The sequence below is a fragment of the Salmo trutta genome, chromosome 13 (assembly GCF_901001165.1).
Source record: "Salmo trutta chromosome 13, fSalTru1.1, whole genome shotgun sequence".
Classification (NCBI taxonomy): Eukaryota; Metazoa; Chordata; class Actinopteri; order Salmoniformes; family Salmonidae; genus Salmo; species Salmo trutta.
In genome coordinates this window covers 361,771-379,938 of record NC_042969.1, presented here as the reverse complement: position 1 = coordinate 379,938, position 18,168 = coordinate 361,771, and the positions used below count along the sequence as shown (strand labels likewise).

The 18,168-nt window shown below is 40.2% G+C and overlaps 1 protein-coding gene across 2 annotated transcripts in view; it reads right to left on the bottom strand.

Annotated features, from left to right (window-relative positions):
- The window catches only part of LOC115205046 (ecto-NOX disulfide-thiol exchanger 2), a 250,544-nt gene that overhangs the window by 145,918 nt on the left and 86,458 nt on the right, over positions 1-18,168 (bottom strand). For both annotated transcript variants that reach the window (XM_029770607.1, XM_029770608.1), the window contains exon 2: positions 13,446-13,589. In XM_029770607.1, coding sequence (XP_029626467.1) covers positions 13,446-13,589 — 144 coding nt within the window. The remainder of the gene's footprint in view (positions 1-13,445; positions 13,590-18,168) is intronic.

The window sequence follows — 18,168 nt, the reverse complement described above, 5'->3', positions numbered from 1 at the left end:
GAAATCATGTGACTAAACTAAATTAAAAAATAAAAAAGATAAATTATATTAAGAATGATAGTAAAAAGCTCTGGGGCACCTTAAATGACATTTTGGGAAAAAAAGCCAACTCCGCTCCTTCATTCATTGAATCAGATGGCTCATCCATCACAAAGCCCACTGATATTGCAAACTACTTTAATTACTTTTTCATTGGCAAGATAAGCAAACTTAGGGATGACATGCCAGGAACAAACGGTAACACTACACATCCAAGTATATCAGACAAAATGATGAAAGACAATAATTGTACTATTGAATTCTGTAAAGTCAGTGTGGAAGAGGTGAAAAAAATATTGTTGTCTATCAACAATGACAAGCCACCAGGGTCTGACAATCTAGTTGGAAAATGACTGAGGATAATAGCAGACGATATTGCCACTCCTACTTGCCACATCTTCAATTTAAGCCTACAAGAGAGCGTGTGCCCTCAGGCCTGGGGGGAAGGTAAACTCATTCCACTACCCAAGAATAGTAAAGCCCCCTTTACTAACTCAAATAGCCGACCAATCAGCCTGTTACCAACCCTTAGTAAACTTCTGGAAAAAATAGTGTTCGACCAGATACAATGCTGTTTCACAGTAAACAAATTTCAGAATTTCAGCAAGCTCTTAGGGAAGGACACTCAACAAGCACAGCACTTACACAAATGACTAATGATTGGCTGAGAGAAATTGATGATAAAATGATTGTGGGGCTGTCTTGTTAGACTTCACTGCAGCTTTTGACATTATCGATCATAGTCTGCTGCTGGAAAAAATGATGCTATAATGTGAATAAAGAGTTACTTGTCTAACAGAACACAGAGGGTGTTCTTTAATGGAAGCCTCAAATATAATCCAGTTAGAATCAGGAATTCCCTAGGGTAGCTGTATAGGCCCCTTGGTTTTTTCAATTTTTACTAACAACATGCCACTGACTTTGAGTAAAGCCACGGTGTCTATGTATGCGGATGACTCAACACTATACACGTCAGCTACTACAGTGACTGAAATGACTGCAACACTCAACAAAGAGCTGCAGTTAGTTTCAGAGTGGGTGGCAAGGACTAAGTTAGCCCTAAATATTTTTTTTACTAAAAGCATTGTATTTGGAACAAAACACTCACTAAACCCTAAACCTCAACTAAATCGTATAATAAATAATGTGGAAATCGAGCAAGTTGAGATGACTAAACTGCTTGGAGTAACACTAGATTGTAAACTGTCATGGTCAAAACATTGATGCAGTACTAGCTAAGATGGGGAGAAGTCTGTCTATAATAATGCGATGATCTGCCTTCTTAACAGCACTATCAACAAGGCAGGTCCTACAGGCCCTAGTTTTCTCCTGGTTGAAAGTGGAGGAGAGATCGACTTCATCACTACTTTCATTTATGAGAGGTATTGACATGTTGAATGCACCGAGCTGTCTGTATAAACTACTGGCACACAGCTCGGACACCCATACATACCTCACAAGACTCTTCACAGTCTCTTCACAGTCCCCAAGTCCAGAACAGACTAATGGAGGCACACAGTGCTACATAGAGCCATGACAACATGGAACTTTATTCCACATCAAGTAACTGACGCAAGCAGTAAAATTAGATTAAAAAACAGATTAAAAAAACACCTTATGGAACAGCGGGGACTGTGAAGCAACACAAATATTGGCACAGACACGCACGCACACACACACACACATTTAGTATTGTGGTAGTGGTGGAGTAGGGGCCTGAGGGCACACAGTGTGTTGTGAAATCTATGAATGTATTGTAATGTTTTTAAAATTGTATAAACTGACTTAAATTTGTTGGACCCCAGGAAGAGGGGACCCATATAATGGGGACCCATAATAAAAACAAATACGAAATACAAATGATATGAGTAATGTAAGATATGTAAACATTATTTAGTGGCATTGTATAAAGTGACTAGTGACCCCTTTGTTAAAGTGGCCAGTGATTGAGTCTCCATGTAGGCAGCAGCCTCTCTGAGTTAGTGATTGCTGTTTAGCAGTTTGATGGCCTTGAGATATAAGCTGTTTCAGTCTCTTGGTCCCAGCTTTGATGCAGCTGTGCTGACTGCTCCTTCTAGATGATAGCGGGGTTAACAGGCAGTGGCTCAGGTGGTTGTTGTCTTTGATGATCTTTTTTGCCTTCCTGTGACATCGGGTGCTATTGGTGTCACGGAGGGCAGGTAGTTTTCCCCCGGTGATGCAGACCGCACCACCCTCGGGATAGCCTTGCGGTTGAGGGCGGAGCAGTTGCCATACCAGGCTGTGATATAGGATAGTCTCAATTGTGCATCTGTAAAAGTTAGTCAGGGTTTTGTGTGACAAGCCAAATTTCTTTAGCCTCCTGAGGTTGAAGAGGCGCTGTTGCGCCTTCTTCACCGCGCTGTCTGTGTGGGTGGACCATTTCAGTTGGTCGTTGATGTGTACACCGAGGAACTTAAAGCTTTCCACTTTCTCCACTGCTGCCTCTTCGATGTGGATGGGGTGTGCTCCCTCTGCTCTTTCCTGAAGTCCACGATCATCTCCTTTGTTTTGTTGACGTTGAGTGAGGTTCTTTTACTGACACAACACACCGAGTGCCCTCACCTCCTCCCTGTAGGCTGTCTTGTCGTTGTTGGTAATCAAGCCCACTACTGTTGTGTCGTCTGCAAACTTGATGATTGAGTTGGGAGGCGTGCATGGCTACGCAGTCGTGGGTGAACAGGGAGTACAAGAGGGGGCTGAGCACGCACCCTTGTGGGGCCCCAGTGTTGAGGGTCAGCGAGGTGGAGATTTTGACCCATCAGAAAGTTCAGGACCCAATTGCATAGGGCGGGGTTGAGGCCCAAGGCCTACAGCTTGATGATGAGCTTGGAGGGTACTATGGTGTTGAATGCTGAGGTGTAGTCAATGAACAGCATTCTTACATAGGAATTTTTCTTGTCTCTTGTCCAGATGGGATAGGGCAGTGTGTAATGTGATGGCGATTGTGTCTCTGTGGACCTGTTGGGTGGTATGCAAACTGAAGTGGGTGTAGGGTGTCAGGTAAGGTAGAGGTGATATGATCCTTGACTAGCCTCTCAAAGCACTTCATGATGACAGAAGTGAGTGCTACGGGGCGGTAGTCATTTATTTCAGTTACCTTTGCCTTCTTGGGTACAGGAACAATGGTGACCATCTTGAAGCATGTGGGGACAGCAGACTGGGATAGGGAGAGATTGAATTTGTCCATAAACATACCAACCAGCTGAGTTGCGCATGCTCTGAGGGTGCGGCTGGGTATGCTGTCTGGGCCAGTAGCCTTGCGAGGGTTAACACGTTTAAATGTTTTACTCACGTCGGCCACGGAGAAGGGGGGGGCGCAGTTCTTGTTAGCGGGCCGCGACGGTGGCACTGTATTATCCTCAAAACGGGCAAAGAAGGTGTTTAGTTTGTCTGGAAGCGTGACGTCGGTGTCTGTGATGTGGCTGATTTTCTTTTTGTAGTCTGATTTCCTGTAGACCCTGCCACATACATCTCATGTCTGAGCCGTTGAATTGCAACTCCACTTTGTCCCTATACCGGCATTTTGCTTGTTTGATTGCCTTGCGGAGGGAATAACTACATTGTTCATATTCATCCATATTCCCAGATCTCTTTCTTTGGTTATATGCGGTGGTTCACGCATTCAGTTTTGCGTGAATGCCGCCATCCATCCGCGGTTTCTGGTTAGGGTAAGTTTTAATAGTCACAGCGGGTACAACATCTCCAATGCACTTCTTTAGAAATTCACTCACCGAGTCAGCGTATAGGTCAATGTTATTCTCTGAGCCTGACCGGAACATATCCCGGTCCGCATGATCAAAACAATCTTGAAGCGTGGATTCCGATTGGTCAGACCAGCGTTGAATGGTTCTCGTCACTTGTACATCCTGTTTGACTTTCTGCTTATAAGACCGTAGGAGCAAGATGGCGTTGTGGTAGGACTTGCTGAAGGAAGGGCAGGGGAGGGCTTTGCATGCATCGCGGAAGTTAGAGTAGCAGTGGTCGAGGGTATTGCCAATGCGCGTAGTGCAATCAATTTGCTGATAGAATTTAAGTAGCCTTGTTCTCAAATTTGCTTTGTTAAAATCCCCAGCTACAGTAAATGCAGTGAACTACTGTTCATTTTGATTGTATGAAAAGAATTCTTCACAATTACCCAACACCATTCTAGCTTATCCTCTGCATCACCAACAGCTATACAATATACGTATGCTATCTTGGTCTTTTGTGGGCTGGTTGGTTATATAAAAGACAGCATGAAGAATAGTCATGGTGCGTGTATGGAGAACTGTAAACGAATCTTAGCGTGTTTGCTAATGAAAGCAAGCTAATGGCCTGAAATATTCAGTGACTCCATTCTACCTGGCCCAAGGCAAAGATATAATACTGAATTCACTGCATTTCCTTTCATACCTTCCTAAATAGGTCACAATAAGCCAACGTTGTGCTGGGTATTCTCTAACAAAGTGCTGAGTGGGCAGACTTTGCACTTAACTTTCCAGACGTTTCGAGGGTTGACTTATTAATATTGTCATCATATCAACTAAAAGTATTTAGTTAATTACATTAACCTGTTGGGGATAGGGGGCAGTATTGCACGGCCGGATAAAAAACGTACCCGATTTAATCTGGTTACTACTCCTGCCCAGTAACTAGAATATGCATATAATTGTTTGATTTGGATAGAAAATACCCTAAAGTTTCTAAAACTGTTTAAATGGTGTCTGTGAGTATAACAGAACTCATTTGGCAGGCCAAAACCTGAGAAGATTCCAAACAGGAAGTGCTCTCTCTGACTACTTCATGACCTTCTTGATCATCTCTAACCAAAACAGGGGATCTCTGGCATGACGTGACATTTTCTAACGCTCCCATAGGCTCTCAGAAGGCGCCAGAAAGCTGAATGGTGGCTTTGCAGGCCATGGCTGAAAAACATTAGCGCATTTTGTAAGTGGTCGATCTGAGGACAATGAGACTGGAGGCGCGTGCCCGAGCTGACACCATGTTTACTTTCTCTTTCTTTGAACAAAAACAACCACTCTCGGTCGGAATATTATCACTTTTTTTACGAGAAAAATTGCATAAAAATTGATTTTAAACAGCGGTTGACATGCTTCGAAGTACGGTAATGGAATATTTAGATTTTTTTGGTCACGAAACGCGTCGGTCGTGTCACCCTTATTTACCCTTCGGATAGTGTCTTGAACGCACGAACAAAACGGCGCTATTTGGATATAACTATGGATTATTTGGGACCAAACCAACATTTGTTATTGAAGTAGAAGTCCTGGGAGTGCATTCTGACGAAGAACACCAAAGGTAATCAAACTTTTCTAATAGTAAATCGGAGTTTGGTGATTACCACACTTTGTGCGTGTCAAAATAGCTAGCCTGTGATGGCTGGGCTATCTACTCATAATATTGCAAAATGTGCTTTCACCGAAAAGCTATTTTAAAATCGGACATAGCGAGTGCACAAAGGAGTTCTGTATGTATAATTCTTAAAATAATTGTTGTGTTTTTTGTGAACGTTTATCGTGAGTAATTTAGTAAATTCACCGGAAGTGTTCGGTGGGAATGCTAGTCACATGCTAGTCACATGCTAATGTAAAAGCTGGTTTTTGATATAAATATGAACTTGATTGAACAAAACATGCATGTATTATATAACATAATGTCCTAGGAGTGTCATCTGATGAAGATCATCAAAGGTTAGTGTTGCATTTAGCTGTGGTTTTGGTTTTTGTGACATATGCTAGCTTGAAAAATGGGTGTCTGAATATTTCTGGCTTGGTACTCTGCTGACATAATCTAATGTTTTGCTTTCGTTGTAAAGCCTTTTTGAAATCGGACAGTGTGGTTAGATTAACTTCTTTGGGCGAGGGGGCAGTATTTTCACATCCGGATAAAAAATGTACCCGATTTAATCTGGTTACTACTCCTGCCCAGTAACTAGAATATGCATATAATTATTGGCTTTGGATAGAAAACACCCTAAAGTTTCTAAAACTGTTTGAATGGTGTCTGTGAGTATAACAGAACTCCTATGGCAGGCAAAAACCTGAGAAGATTTCATGCAGGAAGTGGCCTGTCTGACAAGATGTTGTTGTTCTTCCTTCTGTTTATTGAAGAGTCAGGATCTTAGCTGTAACGTGACACTTCCTACGGCTCCAATAGGCTCTCAGAGCACGGGAAAAACCTGAACGATGACGAGGCAGTCTCAGGCTGAAACACATAATCGCCTTTGCCAAGTGGTCTATCAGAGGACAATGGAATTAGGCGCGTGCCCGATTCGACCCCGTGCAGTATTTTCTTTCGGCTGTTTACCTAATTGCAGATTCCCGGTCGGAATATTATCGCTTTTTTACGAGAAAAATTGCATAAAAATGGATTTTAAACAGCGGTTGACATGCTTCGAAGTACGGTAATGAAATATTTTGAAATCTTTTGTCACGAAATGCGCCGTGCGCACAACCGTTATTTACCATTGGGATAGTGTCTAGAACGCACAAACAAAACGTCGCTGTTGGAACATAACTATGGATTATTTTGGACCAAACCTACATTTGTTTTTGAAGTAGAAGTCCTGGGAGTGCATTCTGACGAAGAACAGGAAAGGTAATCAAACTTTTCTAATAGTAAATGTGATTTTGGTGAAGGCTAAACTTGGTGGGTGTCTAAATAGCTAGCCCTGTGATGCTGGGCTATCTACTTAGAATATTGCAAAATGTGCTTTCACCGAAAAGCTATTTTAAAATCGGACATATCGAGTGCATAGAGGAGTAATGTATCTATAATTCTTAAAATAATTGTTATGCTTTTTGTGAACGTTTATCGTGAGTAATTTAGTAAATTGTTAGTACATTCGCCGGAAGTTTGCGGGGGGTATGCTAGTTCTGAACGTCACATGCTAATGTAAAAAGCTGTTTTTTGATATAAATATGAACTTGATTGAACAAAACATGCATGTATTGTATAACATAATGTCCTAGGTGTGTCATCTGATGAAGATCATCAAAGGTTAGTGCTGCATTTAGCTGTCTTCTGGGTTTTTGTGACATTATATGCTAGCTTGATAAATGGGTGTCTGATTATTTCTGGCTGGGTACTCTGCTGACATAATCTAATGTTTTGCTTTCGTTGTAAAGCCTTTTTGAAATCGGACAGTGTGGTTAGATTAACGAGAGTCTTGTCTTTAAATAGCTGTAAAATAGTCATATGTTTGAGAAATTGAAGTAATAGCATTTCAAAGGTTTTGAAAATCACGCCACAGGATTCAACTGGCTGTTATGTAGGTGGGACGAATTCGTCCCGCCGGTCCTAGACAGGTTAACGAGAGTCTTGTCTTTAACCTCTTACATCAACACGTTCCGCTAGCGGAACGTCTGCTCCAATATCCAATGATGGGCGGGGCGCGAAATTCAAACTCCTCTAAATCCGAAAACTTACACTTTTCAAACATATGACTATTTTACAGCTATTTAAAGACAAGACTCTCCTTTATCTAACCAAACTGTCCGATTTCAAAAAGGCTTTACAGCGAAAGCAAAACATTAGATTATGTCAGCAGAGTACCCAGCCAGGAATAATCACACAGCCATTTTTCAAGCTAGCATATCATGTCACATAAACCCAAACCATATCTAAATGCAGCACTAACCTTTGATGATCTTCATCAGATGACACACCTAGGACATTGTGTTATACAATACATGCATGTCTGTTCAATCAAGTTCATATTTATATCAAAAACCAGCTTTTTACATTAGCATGTGACGTTCAGAACTAGCATTCCCACCGAACACTTCCGGTGATTTTACTAAATTACTCACGATAAACGTTCACAAAAAGCATAACAATTATTTTAAGAATTATAGATACAGAACTCCTCTATGCACTCGATATGTCCGATTTTAAAATAGCTTTTCGGATGAAGCACATTTTGCAATAATGTAAGTACATAGCCCGGCGTTACAGGGCTAGCTATTTAGACACCCTGCAAGTTTAGCCTTCACCAAAATCACATTTCCTATAAGAAAAATGTTCTTACCTTGCTTGTTCTTCATCAGAATACACTGCCAGGACTTCTACTTCAATAACAAATGTAGGTTTGGTCCCAAATAATCCATCGTTATATCCAAACAGCGACGTTTTGTTCGTGCGTTCTAGACACTATCCCAACGCTAGACACTATCCCAACGCTCAACGCTGTTGAGTAGGTGGGACGCCAGCGTCCCACTGGCCCAGAGAGGTTAATTACAAGGTGATGAATGGACATGAATTCAGTTGTTTATTTCTAGCTGTTGCTACTAATACAGTGGCAAAGCCATTCAAACTAAAGACTTCATTATTCATTTACTTTGCTAAACAGTTGCAGTATTTGTTAAATCAAATGGACACCCATTAGCGCTCTGAGATAGCCATTCTGCTGCTTGTTTGAGCCATTTAGATGTTTTGTGGTTTAAACTAACATATGGAGTAAACATTGTTATCAACACTGTTTGGGTCTTGGGAACTTCTTGCTCCCTAAATGATTCTCCCCCCCATCACCAGGTAACGTTTCTGAGCTGCATCTTCTCTCCTCAAAGAGCTGGAAGACTTGACTGTGTCTCGTGATGCTAGTGAACATTAAAGCCACTAAATATACCCAGCTCCAGATGCTGCAGATTGTCACCATTGTGCAGGTTTTCCATCAGAGAGCAGAACAATGTAACACCGCAATAATAGACATAATGCCAATGTTATGAAAGGCTGTTGGAGACTAGAGCTGTTGTTAACGGTATGTCATCATTATCTAATGATCTGTTGCTAAGCAGGGGCACATAGAGCCACTTCGGAGGTTTTGTGAGGTGTGACTGCTGTCTAAACCAGCATACAGCGCAAGGTTTTAGTGTGATAAATCTGTTCTTAAAAACACCATACTCTGATTAGTCACTCTCCATCTATGACTCTCTCTACTGCTAAGATTTTGTAAAATAATGAGTGGTCATATTAGATTTGTGTGCAGAGTCTTTGATCTAAATCTCTGACTGGCTGTACTCAAACAGTCAGACAGGTTTAACATTCTATTTTTAGCATAACCAATCAGCCTACTATTTAGAGCGCAATTACCGGTATTCGGAAATGGCCATTCACACAGGTCTTCACTATGACCAGTACTTAATGTGAGCTGATATTTTATTGTCTCTCTCTCTGTGGTTTGGGTATACTTACAGGACAATACTGACACTATCTGTTATTCACTCACTCAATAGGCCTATAGCCCATACAGTACACCCACTGAAATCCAACGGAGGTCTTCAAGGTCTGTTAGATGACTCAGACAGAAATTTACAAAAATGATACATAACCATAACATCTGATTCTTTGTTTGTCTTTGTAAGTAAACTTTGGATAAACTCTCCGCTTCAAAATCTCAAAATAACCAATTTATGGGGACTCACACAATGTCTAGTCCATAGAAATAAAATATATTTCTATGGTCTGGTCAACCGGTCTATGAATTACACAATTAAGATCTAAACATGCATTGACATGCAGCACACTAGAGAGCATATACTGAGGCAAGAGTGAAAATGCTTTTAAACTGTAGTGCTTTGCATTTTAAGTTGTAAATGCAGGTTCATTCCTGTGTGCTGCTATTTTGGCCAGCTCTCGTAAAAGAGAGTGTTAATCTCAATGAGACGAACCTGGTAAAATAAAGGTAAAATAAAATAAAAGAGCATTGAAGTGTATTCATTCTACTCAGGTTATTTGCTCTGTGGCTCTACTCAATTTCAGTGCATCTGTTAATAGACAGTGTAACATTGTTCTGCATAAACACTCAGTCTATTACGTACACATCTAACATGTCCTTTGTACCTGCAATCTAACCCTACTCAAGGTCTTCAGGTCTAGTTCTGAGTTGGTAATGATGCATAATAATGAGAGAAATTAACAGACATGAATTAGTGAGAACTCAAACTCACTATGGTCATTTATTTAAAATTGTGCACAAAGACGAATGGTAAAAAGACTGACAATTAATCCCGACTAATTAAGGTCACCAACATAGCAGAGAACATACAGCAACACCTCTGTCTTAGTGCCCTGTTCATTCTACTTGTCATAATGCCATTAATTAGAGATGCATTCCTTAATTAGAATGCACTGTCATGACGTTGCCCTCTTTGAGTACAGGGAGCACAGTTGACTCCCTCCCCCTTGCACCATCCCCCTACCTACCTCTCCCTACCCAGGCCCGGTGAAGGCTGTCGTAAATTCCAAAGGAAATTCTTCCAACTCACAGAATTGGGGAACCGAACGACATTTATGTTCTGGAGAAGGTATAAAAGATCGGTGAATAATCCAGCTACGAACTGGTCCGCTCGGTACAATTTTGTGATACTCAGAAGAGACAATATAGCCATATTACCATAAAACTGTTTATATAATAGCCTCAGCTATGGGACTTGCATCTAAATGGTTGTATAAAATGTATTAATAAGGATAAAGCTATTTGGAATACGTTGAGATGCTATGTACTGATGTTAATGTGATAGAATGTATTTCTGTTCAAAGCTTAAATCAGTCATCGGCACACCCCCCAGGGACACAGACAGGACCAGGCGTCATGTGACAAGCCTGTTCTATGTTCATGTATAAAACCCCACCCTGATTTACTTTCTTTAGACCAGGCCTCCACTCCATGACGAGTTGGCCAATAGGTTTGACCACCCAATTCCTCTACTGAAAGTTAACTTTTAGACTACCGATACCGACAGAATAAGAACAAGTCTTTGATATTAATTAATAGTCTGCAGCTAGAAATTATATCATTGACCGCGAAGACCGACGAAACATCCATTCTATAACGACATTAATAAATGTCGCTTTGAAAGATCCATTCTAACCGAAAGAGAGAGAACAGGACAAAACTCTCCAACAGAACAGAACTCTCCAACAAGGATCCCGACACACAGTGAGCGTAAATATATATTGATTGCAATTGTTCCCGAATGAGTGAGCGTTCATGTGCAAAGGATTAGCATATCAATTGTTAATATTTATCAACTCTGTAGTATCTTCTCAGCTGCCCTTTATGACCCTTTGTTTAAAACTTAGGGCTAGGGGGCAGTATTGAGAATTTAAAAAAAAATATGTGCCCATTTTTAACTGCCTCCTACACCAAATCAGAAGCTAGAATATGCATATTATTGTTCAGGTTTGGATAGAAAACACTCTGAATTTTCTAAAACTGTTTGAATGGTGTCTGTAAGTATAACAGAACTCATATGGCAGTCAAAACCCTGAGACAGATTCTGACAGGAAGTGGATACCTGATGTGTTGAATTACCTTTAAGCCTATGCCATTGAAACACACAGGGGCTTATTAATGTTTGAGCACTTCCTATTGCTTCCACTAGATGTCACCAGCCTTTACAAAGTGTTTTGAGTCTTCTACTGTGAGATCTGACCGAACAAGAGCCATGGAACGGTGATGGCCGATTAGACTCTGGCGCGCGAGTTCATGTTGGGTACTCTCGTCCAATACGTTTTAAAAGAGAACGCAATCGTCCGCCTTGAATTTTATTCATGCTCTGGTTAAAAAAGGCACTAATGATTTATGCTATACAACGTTCGACATGTTTGAACGAACGTAAAAAAAAAATTCCCCTCGTTCATGAAGTGAAGTCCGGCTGGCTTAGATCATGCGCTACAACACGGAGGTTTTTCGACATAAATGATGAGCTTTTTTGAACAAAACTACATTCGTTATGGACCTGGGACTCTTTGGAAGTGACATCTGATGAAGAGAATCAAAGGTAATGGATTATTTATATAGTATTTTCGATTTTAGATTCCTCCAACATGGCGGTTAGTCTGTATCGCGATGCGTATTTTTCTGGGCGCAGTGCTCAGATTATTGCAAAGTGTGATTTCCCAGTAAGGTTATTTTTAAATCTGGCAAGCCGGTTGCGTTCAAGAGATGTAAATCTATAATTCTTTGAATGACAATATAATATTTTACCAATGTTTTCGAATATTAATTATTTAATTTGTTGTGCTGACTTGACTGCCGGTTATTGGAGGGAAACAATTTCCTGAACATCAACGCCATAGTAAAACGCTGTTTTTGGATATAAATATGAACTTGATAGAACTAAAAATGCATGTATTGTCTAACATAATGTCCTAGGAGTGTCATCTGATGGAGATTGTCAAAGGTTAGTGCATAATTTTAGCTGATTTTATGGTTTTGGTGACGCCTGTCTTTGAATTGACAAAACATTACACACAGCTATTGTCAATGTACTCTCCTAACATAATCTAACTTTATGCTTTCGCCGTAAAACCTTTTTGAAATCGGACAACGTGGTTAGATTAAGGAGATGTTTATCTTTCAAAGGGTGTAAGATAGTTGTATGTTTGAGAAATTTGAATTTTGACATTTATTTGGTTTCAAATTTGCCGCTCTTGAAATGCACCTGTTGTTGATAGGGTGCACCACGGGTGGCACGCTTGCGTCCCACATAGCCCCAAGAAGTTAACAGGTCGCCATGCCTGTTTAGCCCACTAGGGCACATTCCTCTACCATTTCTTTGTAACGATAACTACTGTTTGTATGCTTTCTGTGAATTACTTAGTTTAGTAAATAAATGATTTTAAGACAATTGATGTATGGATGACTTTAGTAAAGACTTGATTCGTGCAGATACAACAATTTACGACGTTTGGAATGAGACAGGACGCGAGGTAAAATACACCATTTAAACCAGAAGATAATCGGCCTATACTATGATATAATATATAATGTTATAATATAGGAAAGTTATATTAGGAAAATTATAACTTTGTAATCTGAATATTTTCCTTGGTGCCCGATCTCCCAGTTAATTACAGTTAAACGATTAATCAGTTTAATCGCGTAATAATAATTACAGGGAGTTATTTTGATAAACATGTCTTCAGTTTAATGGTGCCCCAAAGACACGACAGCACACAGTCACAGATTTAAAATGAAGTGTAATGAAAAAGTGAACAACCGAATGAGGGCACATGCCCACAGACACCCACACACACCACCTCTCAGCACATTGCTTTCCGTGCGACAGGTCACTCACTCCGTGAGAGAAAGCTGAAGGAACTTCTGTGCTTTGATTGGCAGGTGCTGTTGGCATGGTAGCAGCCAGCCTAAGGTGTGAGAGCTGCAATCATAGCAGCGCAGAGTCCTGTAGCTTTAGACAGACGGCCCTGACCTCCACCAGACAAACTGGCAATAAACCCCTCAGGATGGAAAACATGAAAGCGCCTCTACCAAGTTTCTACCTCACTTTAAATTACTCCCCCAGTCACAGGCTCACAGTGTAAAATGCATTGGTGCCACTGATGTACACCTTGTCAATTATCATAGTTTTTTATTGTACCTGGAGGCAGGCTGGGTCTCTTCCTCTTATTGCGGTTCTCAGCTCCGTTTTCCAGAGGACAGTCTGACACCAGTGGCCCGTTGGAGTTGCTGAACTGCAGGGGCTCGTTGTTGGAGGACGGGTCAAAGGATAGCGGGTTCAGTCCTGAAACACACAGAAACACAACAAGCAGCCATGTTAGACCTGACGGGCCATGAGTTATAGATACTATTGTGTACCTCATTCACAAGATATCCAATCCAGTGCAGAGTACATGTAGACTACAAACTTTTTAATACTGTATGTGACGAACAGAGACCACAAGGAGAGAAAAATGTATACCATACAGTGTTTGACTTCCTCTGGGGAAGTCTGAACTAAATAAAAACAGGCAAGACTCCCCAAAGACTGTGGAAATTCAACTATACTCAACCACAAGTAAAACAAAATGTTGCCTATTTAACAGTCAGGAGTTCAACAAACTAAAGGATAATAATTATCCCCTTTTAACATTATCTCACCTCTTCAAGGACACACATTAGAGACCCCTACAAGTGACAGTATTACAGTTGAAGTCGGAAGGTTACATACACCATAGCCAAATACATTTAAACTCAGTTTCACAATTCCTGACATTTAATCCTGTTTTAGGTCAGTTAGGATCACCACTTTATTTTAAGAATGTGAAATGTCAGAATAATAGTAGAGAGAATGATTTATTTCAGCTATTATTTATTTCATCACATTCCCAGTGGGTCAGAAGTTTACATACACTCAATTAGTATTTGGTATCATTGCCTTTAAATTGTTTAACTTGGGTCAAACATTTGGGTAGCCTTCCACAAGCTTCCCACAATAAGTTGGGTGAATTTTGCCCCATTCCTCCTGACAGAGCTCGTGTAACTGAGTCAGGTTTGTAAGGCCTCCTTGCTCGTACACGCTTTTTCAGTTCAACCCACAAAATTTCCATAGGATTGAGGTCACGGCTTTGTGATGGCCACTCCAACACCTTGACTTTAGCCATTTTGCCACAACTTTGGAAGTATGTCCATTTGGAAGACCCATTTGCGACCAAGCTTCAACTTCCTGACTGATGTCTTGAGATGTTGCTTCAATATAGCCACAATTTTCCCCTCTTCATGATGCCATCCATTTTGTGAAATGCACCAGTCCCTCCTGCAGCCAAGCACCCCCACAGCATGATGCTGCCACCCCCGTGCTTCACGGTTGGGATGGTGTTCTTTGGCTTGCAAGCCTCCCCCTTTTTCCTCCAAACATAACGATGGTCATTATGGCAAAACAGTTATATTTTTGTTTCATCAGACCAGAAGACATTTCTCCAAAAAGTACGATCTTTGTCCCCATGTGCAGTTGCAAACCGTAGTCTGGCTTTTTTTATGGTGGTTTTGGAGCAGTGGCTTCTTCCTTGCTGAGCGGCATTTCAGGTTGTGTCGATATAGGACTCGTTTTACTATGGATATAGATACTTTTGTACCGGTTTCCTCCACATCTTCACAACGTCCTTTGCTGTTGTTCAGGGATTGATTTGTACTTTTCACACCAAAGTACGTTCATCTCTAGAAGATGTCGCCTTCCTGACCGGTATGATGGCTGAGTGGTCCCATGGTGTCTATACTTGCGTACTATTGTTTGTACAGATGAACGTGGTACCTTCAGGCATTTGGAAATTGCTCCCAAGGATGAACCAGACTTGTGGAGATCTACAATTTTTGGCTGATTTCTTTAGATTTTTCCATGATGTCAAGCAATGAGGCACTGAGTTTGAAGGTAGGCCTTGAAATACATCCACAGGTACACCTCCAGTTGACTCAAATGATGTCAATTAGCCTATCAGAAGCTTCTAAAGCCATGACATTTTCTGGAATTTTCCAAGCTTTAAAGGCACATTCAACTTAGTGTATATAAACTTCTGACCCACTGGAATTGTGATACAGTGAATTATAAGTGAAATAATCTGTCTGTAAACAATTGTTGGAAATATTACTTGTGTCACGCACAAAGTAGATGTCCTAACCGACTTGCCAAAACTATAGTTTGTTAACTTCTTTGGGATAGGGGGCAGTATTTTCACGGCCGGATAAAAAACGTACCCGATTTAATCTGGTTACTACTCCTACCCAGAAACTAGAAAATGCATATAATTTGTAGATTTGCAAAAAAAACACACAAAAGTTTCTAAAACTGTTTGAATGGTGTCTGTGAGTATAACAGAACTCATATGGCAGGCCAAAACCTGAGAAGATTCCATACAGGAAGTGGCCTGTCTGACAATTTGTTCTCCTTCTGTGGCATCTCTATTGAAAATACAGCATCTCTGCTATAACGTGACATTTTCTAAGGCTTCCATTGGCTCTCAGAAGGCACCAGAAAGTGTAATGGGGTGTCTGCAGTCTCTGGGCGAAGTACAGCAGCTCTGTTTGTGAGTTGTCAGGCTGGGAACAGTGACACTGGAGATGCGCGTTCATGAGAATTCAAAAAAAAAATCTTTCAGCCTTTGAATGAATACAACGTCGACCGGTTGGAATATTATCGCTATTTTACGAAAGAAAATAGCATAAAAATTGATTTTAAACAGCGTTTGACATGCTTCGAAGTACGGTAATGGAATATTTTGAATTTTTTTGTCACGAAATGTGCTCGCGCCTCACCCTTCGGACACTGACCTGAACGCACGAACAAAACGGAGGTATTTGACTATAACTATGGATTATTTGGAACCAAAACAACATTTGTTGTTGAAGTAGAAGTCCTGGGAGTGCATTCTGACGAAGAACAGCAAAGGTAATCCAATTTTTCTTATAGTAAATCTGAGTTTGGTGAGGGCCAAACTTGGTGGGTGTCAAATTAGCTAGCCGTGATGGCCGGGCTATATGCCGAAAAGCTATTTTAAAATCTGACACTGCGATTGCATAAAGGAGTTCTGTATCTATAATTCTTAAAATAATTGTTATGTATTTTGTGAACGTTATTCATGAGTAATTCAGTAAATTCACCGGAAGTTTGCGGTGAGTATGCTAGTTCTGAACACCACATGCTAATGTAAAAAGCTGGTGTTTGATATAAATATGAACTTGATTGAACAAAACATGCATGTATTGTATAACATAATGTCCTAGGAGTGTCATCTGATGAAGATCATCAAAGGTTAGTTCTGCATTTAGCTGTGGTTTTGGTTTTTGTGACATATATGCTTGCTTTGAAAATGGCTGTGTGATTATTTTTGGCAGGGTACTCTCCTGACATAATGTAACGTTTTTCTTTCGCTGTAAAGCCTTTTTGAAATCGGACAGTGTGGTTAGATTAATGAGAGTCTTATCTTTCAAATGGTGTAAAATAGTCCTATGTTTGAGAATTATGACATTTTGTGGTTTTAAATTTGGCGCTCTGATTTGTCACTGGCTGTTGAATAGTGTTGGACGATTTCGTCCCACGTCCCCTAGAGAGTTTAACAAGAAATCTGTGGAGTGGTTGTAAAACGAGTTTTAATTACTCCAACCTAAGTGTATGTAAACTTCCGAATTCAACTGTATGTCAGAATCTCCAGATTGTTGTGTCTTTCTGTTCAGGGGCCCAATTTATAACCGGTGCGCTTCAAACTAAATGTCTGTGTGTGCCATTTTTGAAAAGTGCACAGGCAAAAAAAATATTGAGATTTATGAACTTGCCAAACGCCATGTATACACGTTTCCCATTATAAATTAGACCTGTCCTTAAATTGTGTTCTTGTGAACAAGCATTATAACTCCACTTGGAAAACACCCTCCATGCACCATTTATGGTGACAATAATGTATTTTATTTGCTGTATAATTTGGAACTATTCGAATTAGGTTACATCAGTTTCTAAATGAAAGAGCAATGGCAAATTTGATCACATTTCTGTATAGGTGCGGGCAGAATATTTTGCATTGACTTTCTCAAACTAAACGTGCATGCTGCCTATAGCAAGATTGATTGTATATTCAAAACAATTTAAAAGTTGACTTAATGCTACAACCCACACATCTATGCAAAATATGAATTGTTGCTCAATCTTTCGTTTATCAATAAATTATTGTGTTTCTATCTCCTGCCTTGGTATAGGCTCTGAGATTAAAACTAGGCAATGATGTCGCGCTCATATCGCACAGCAATACTGTAGCCTACCCATACTGTCAATTGTTTTACATAAACTACTGGTCAATTTACTGTAGTTGGCAGAATGTTATAATCTTTTGCATTAATTTATGTTGTATCTAGCAAAGGACTGTGTCAGTTTTTGAAAGAAAAAATTATGGCAAATTGTTGTGGACCTGTCAGCAGAAAGTTTAAATTCAGCAATGTTTTGCATCGACTTTTCCCCCAACCCAAATATGATGGATTGTCTAGGGCATGCTACTATTTTTTGTATTATTACAGTAGGCCTACTTACAGTAGCATAGGCCTACCGCAACATCAAATATCAACTGTTCACCTGTTAAATTTGACTGTATATTATAAACCGTACTGCCTATGGGATTGAAAAACTTTAAATAGATAGCCTTTGGGAAAGTATTCAGACCTCATGACTTTTTCCACATTTTGTTACATTACAGCCTTATTCTAAAATGTATTACATAGTTTTTTCCCCCCTCATCAATCTACACACAATACCCCATAGTGACAAAGCAAAAACAGGTTTTTAGAAATGTTTGCTAATTTATAAAAAGTAACCCACTGAAAAATCACATTTACATAAGTATTCA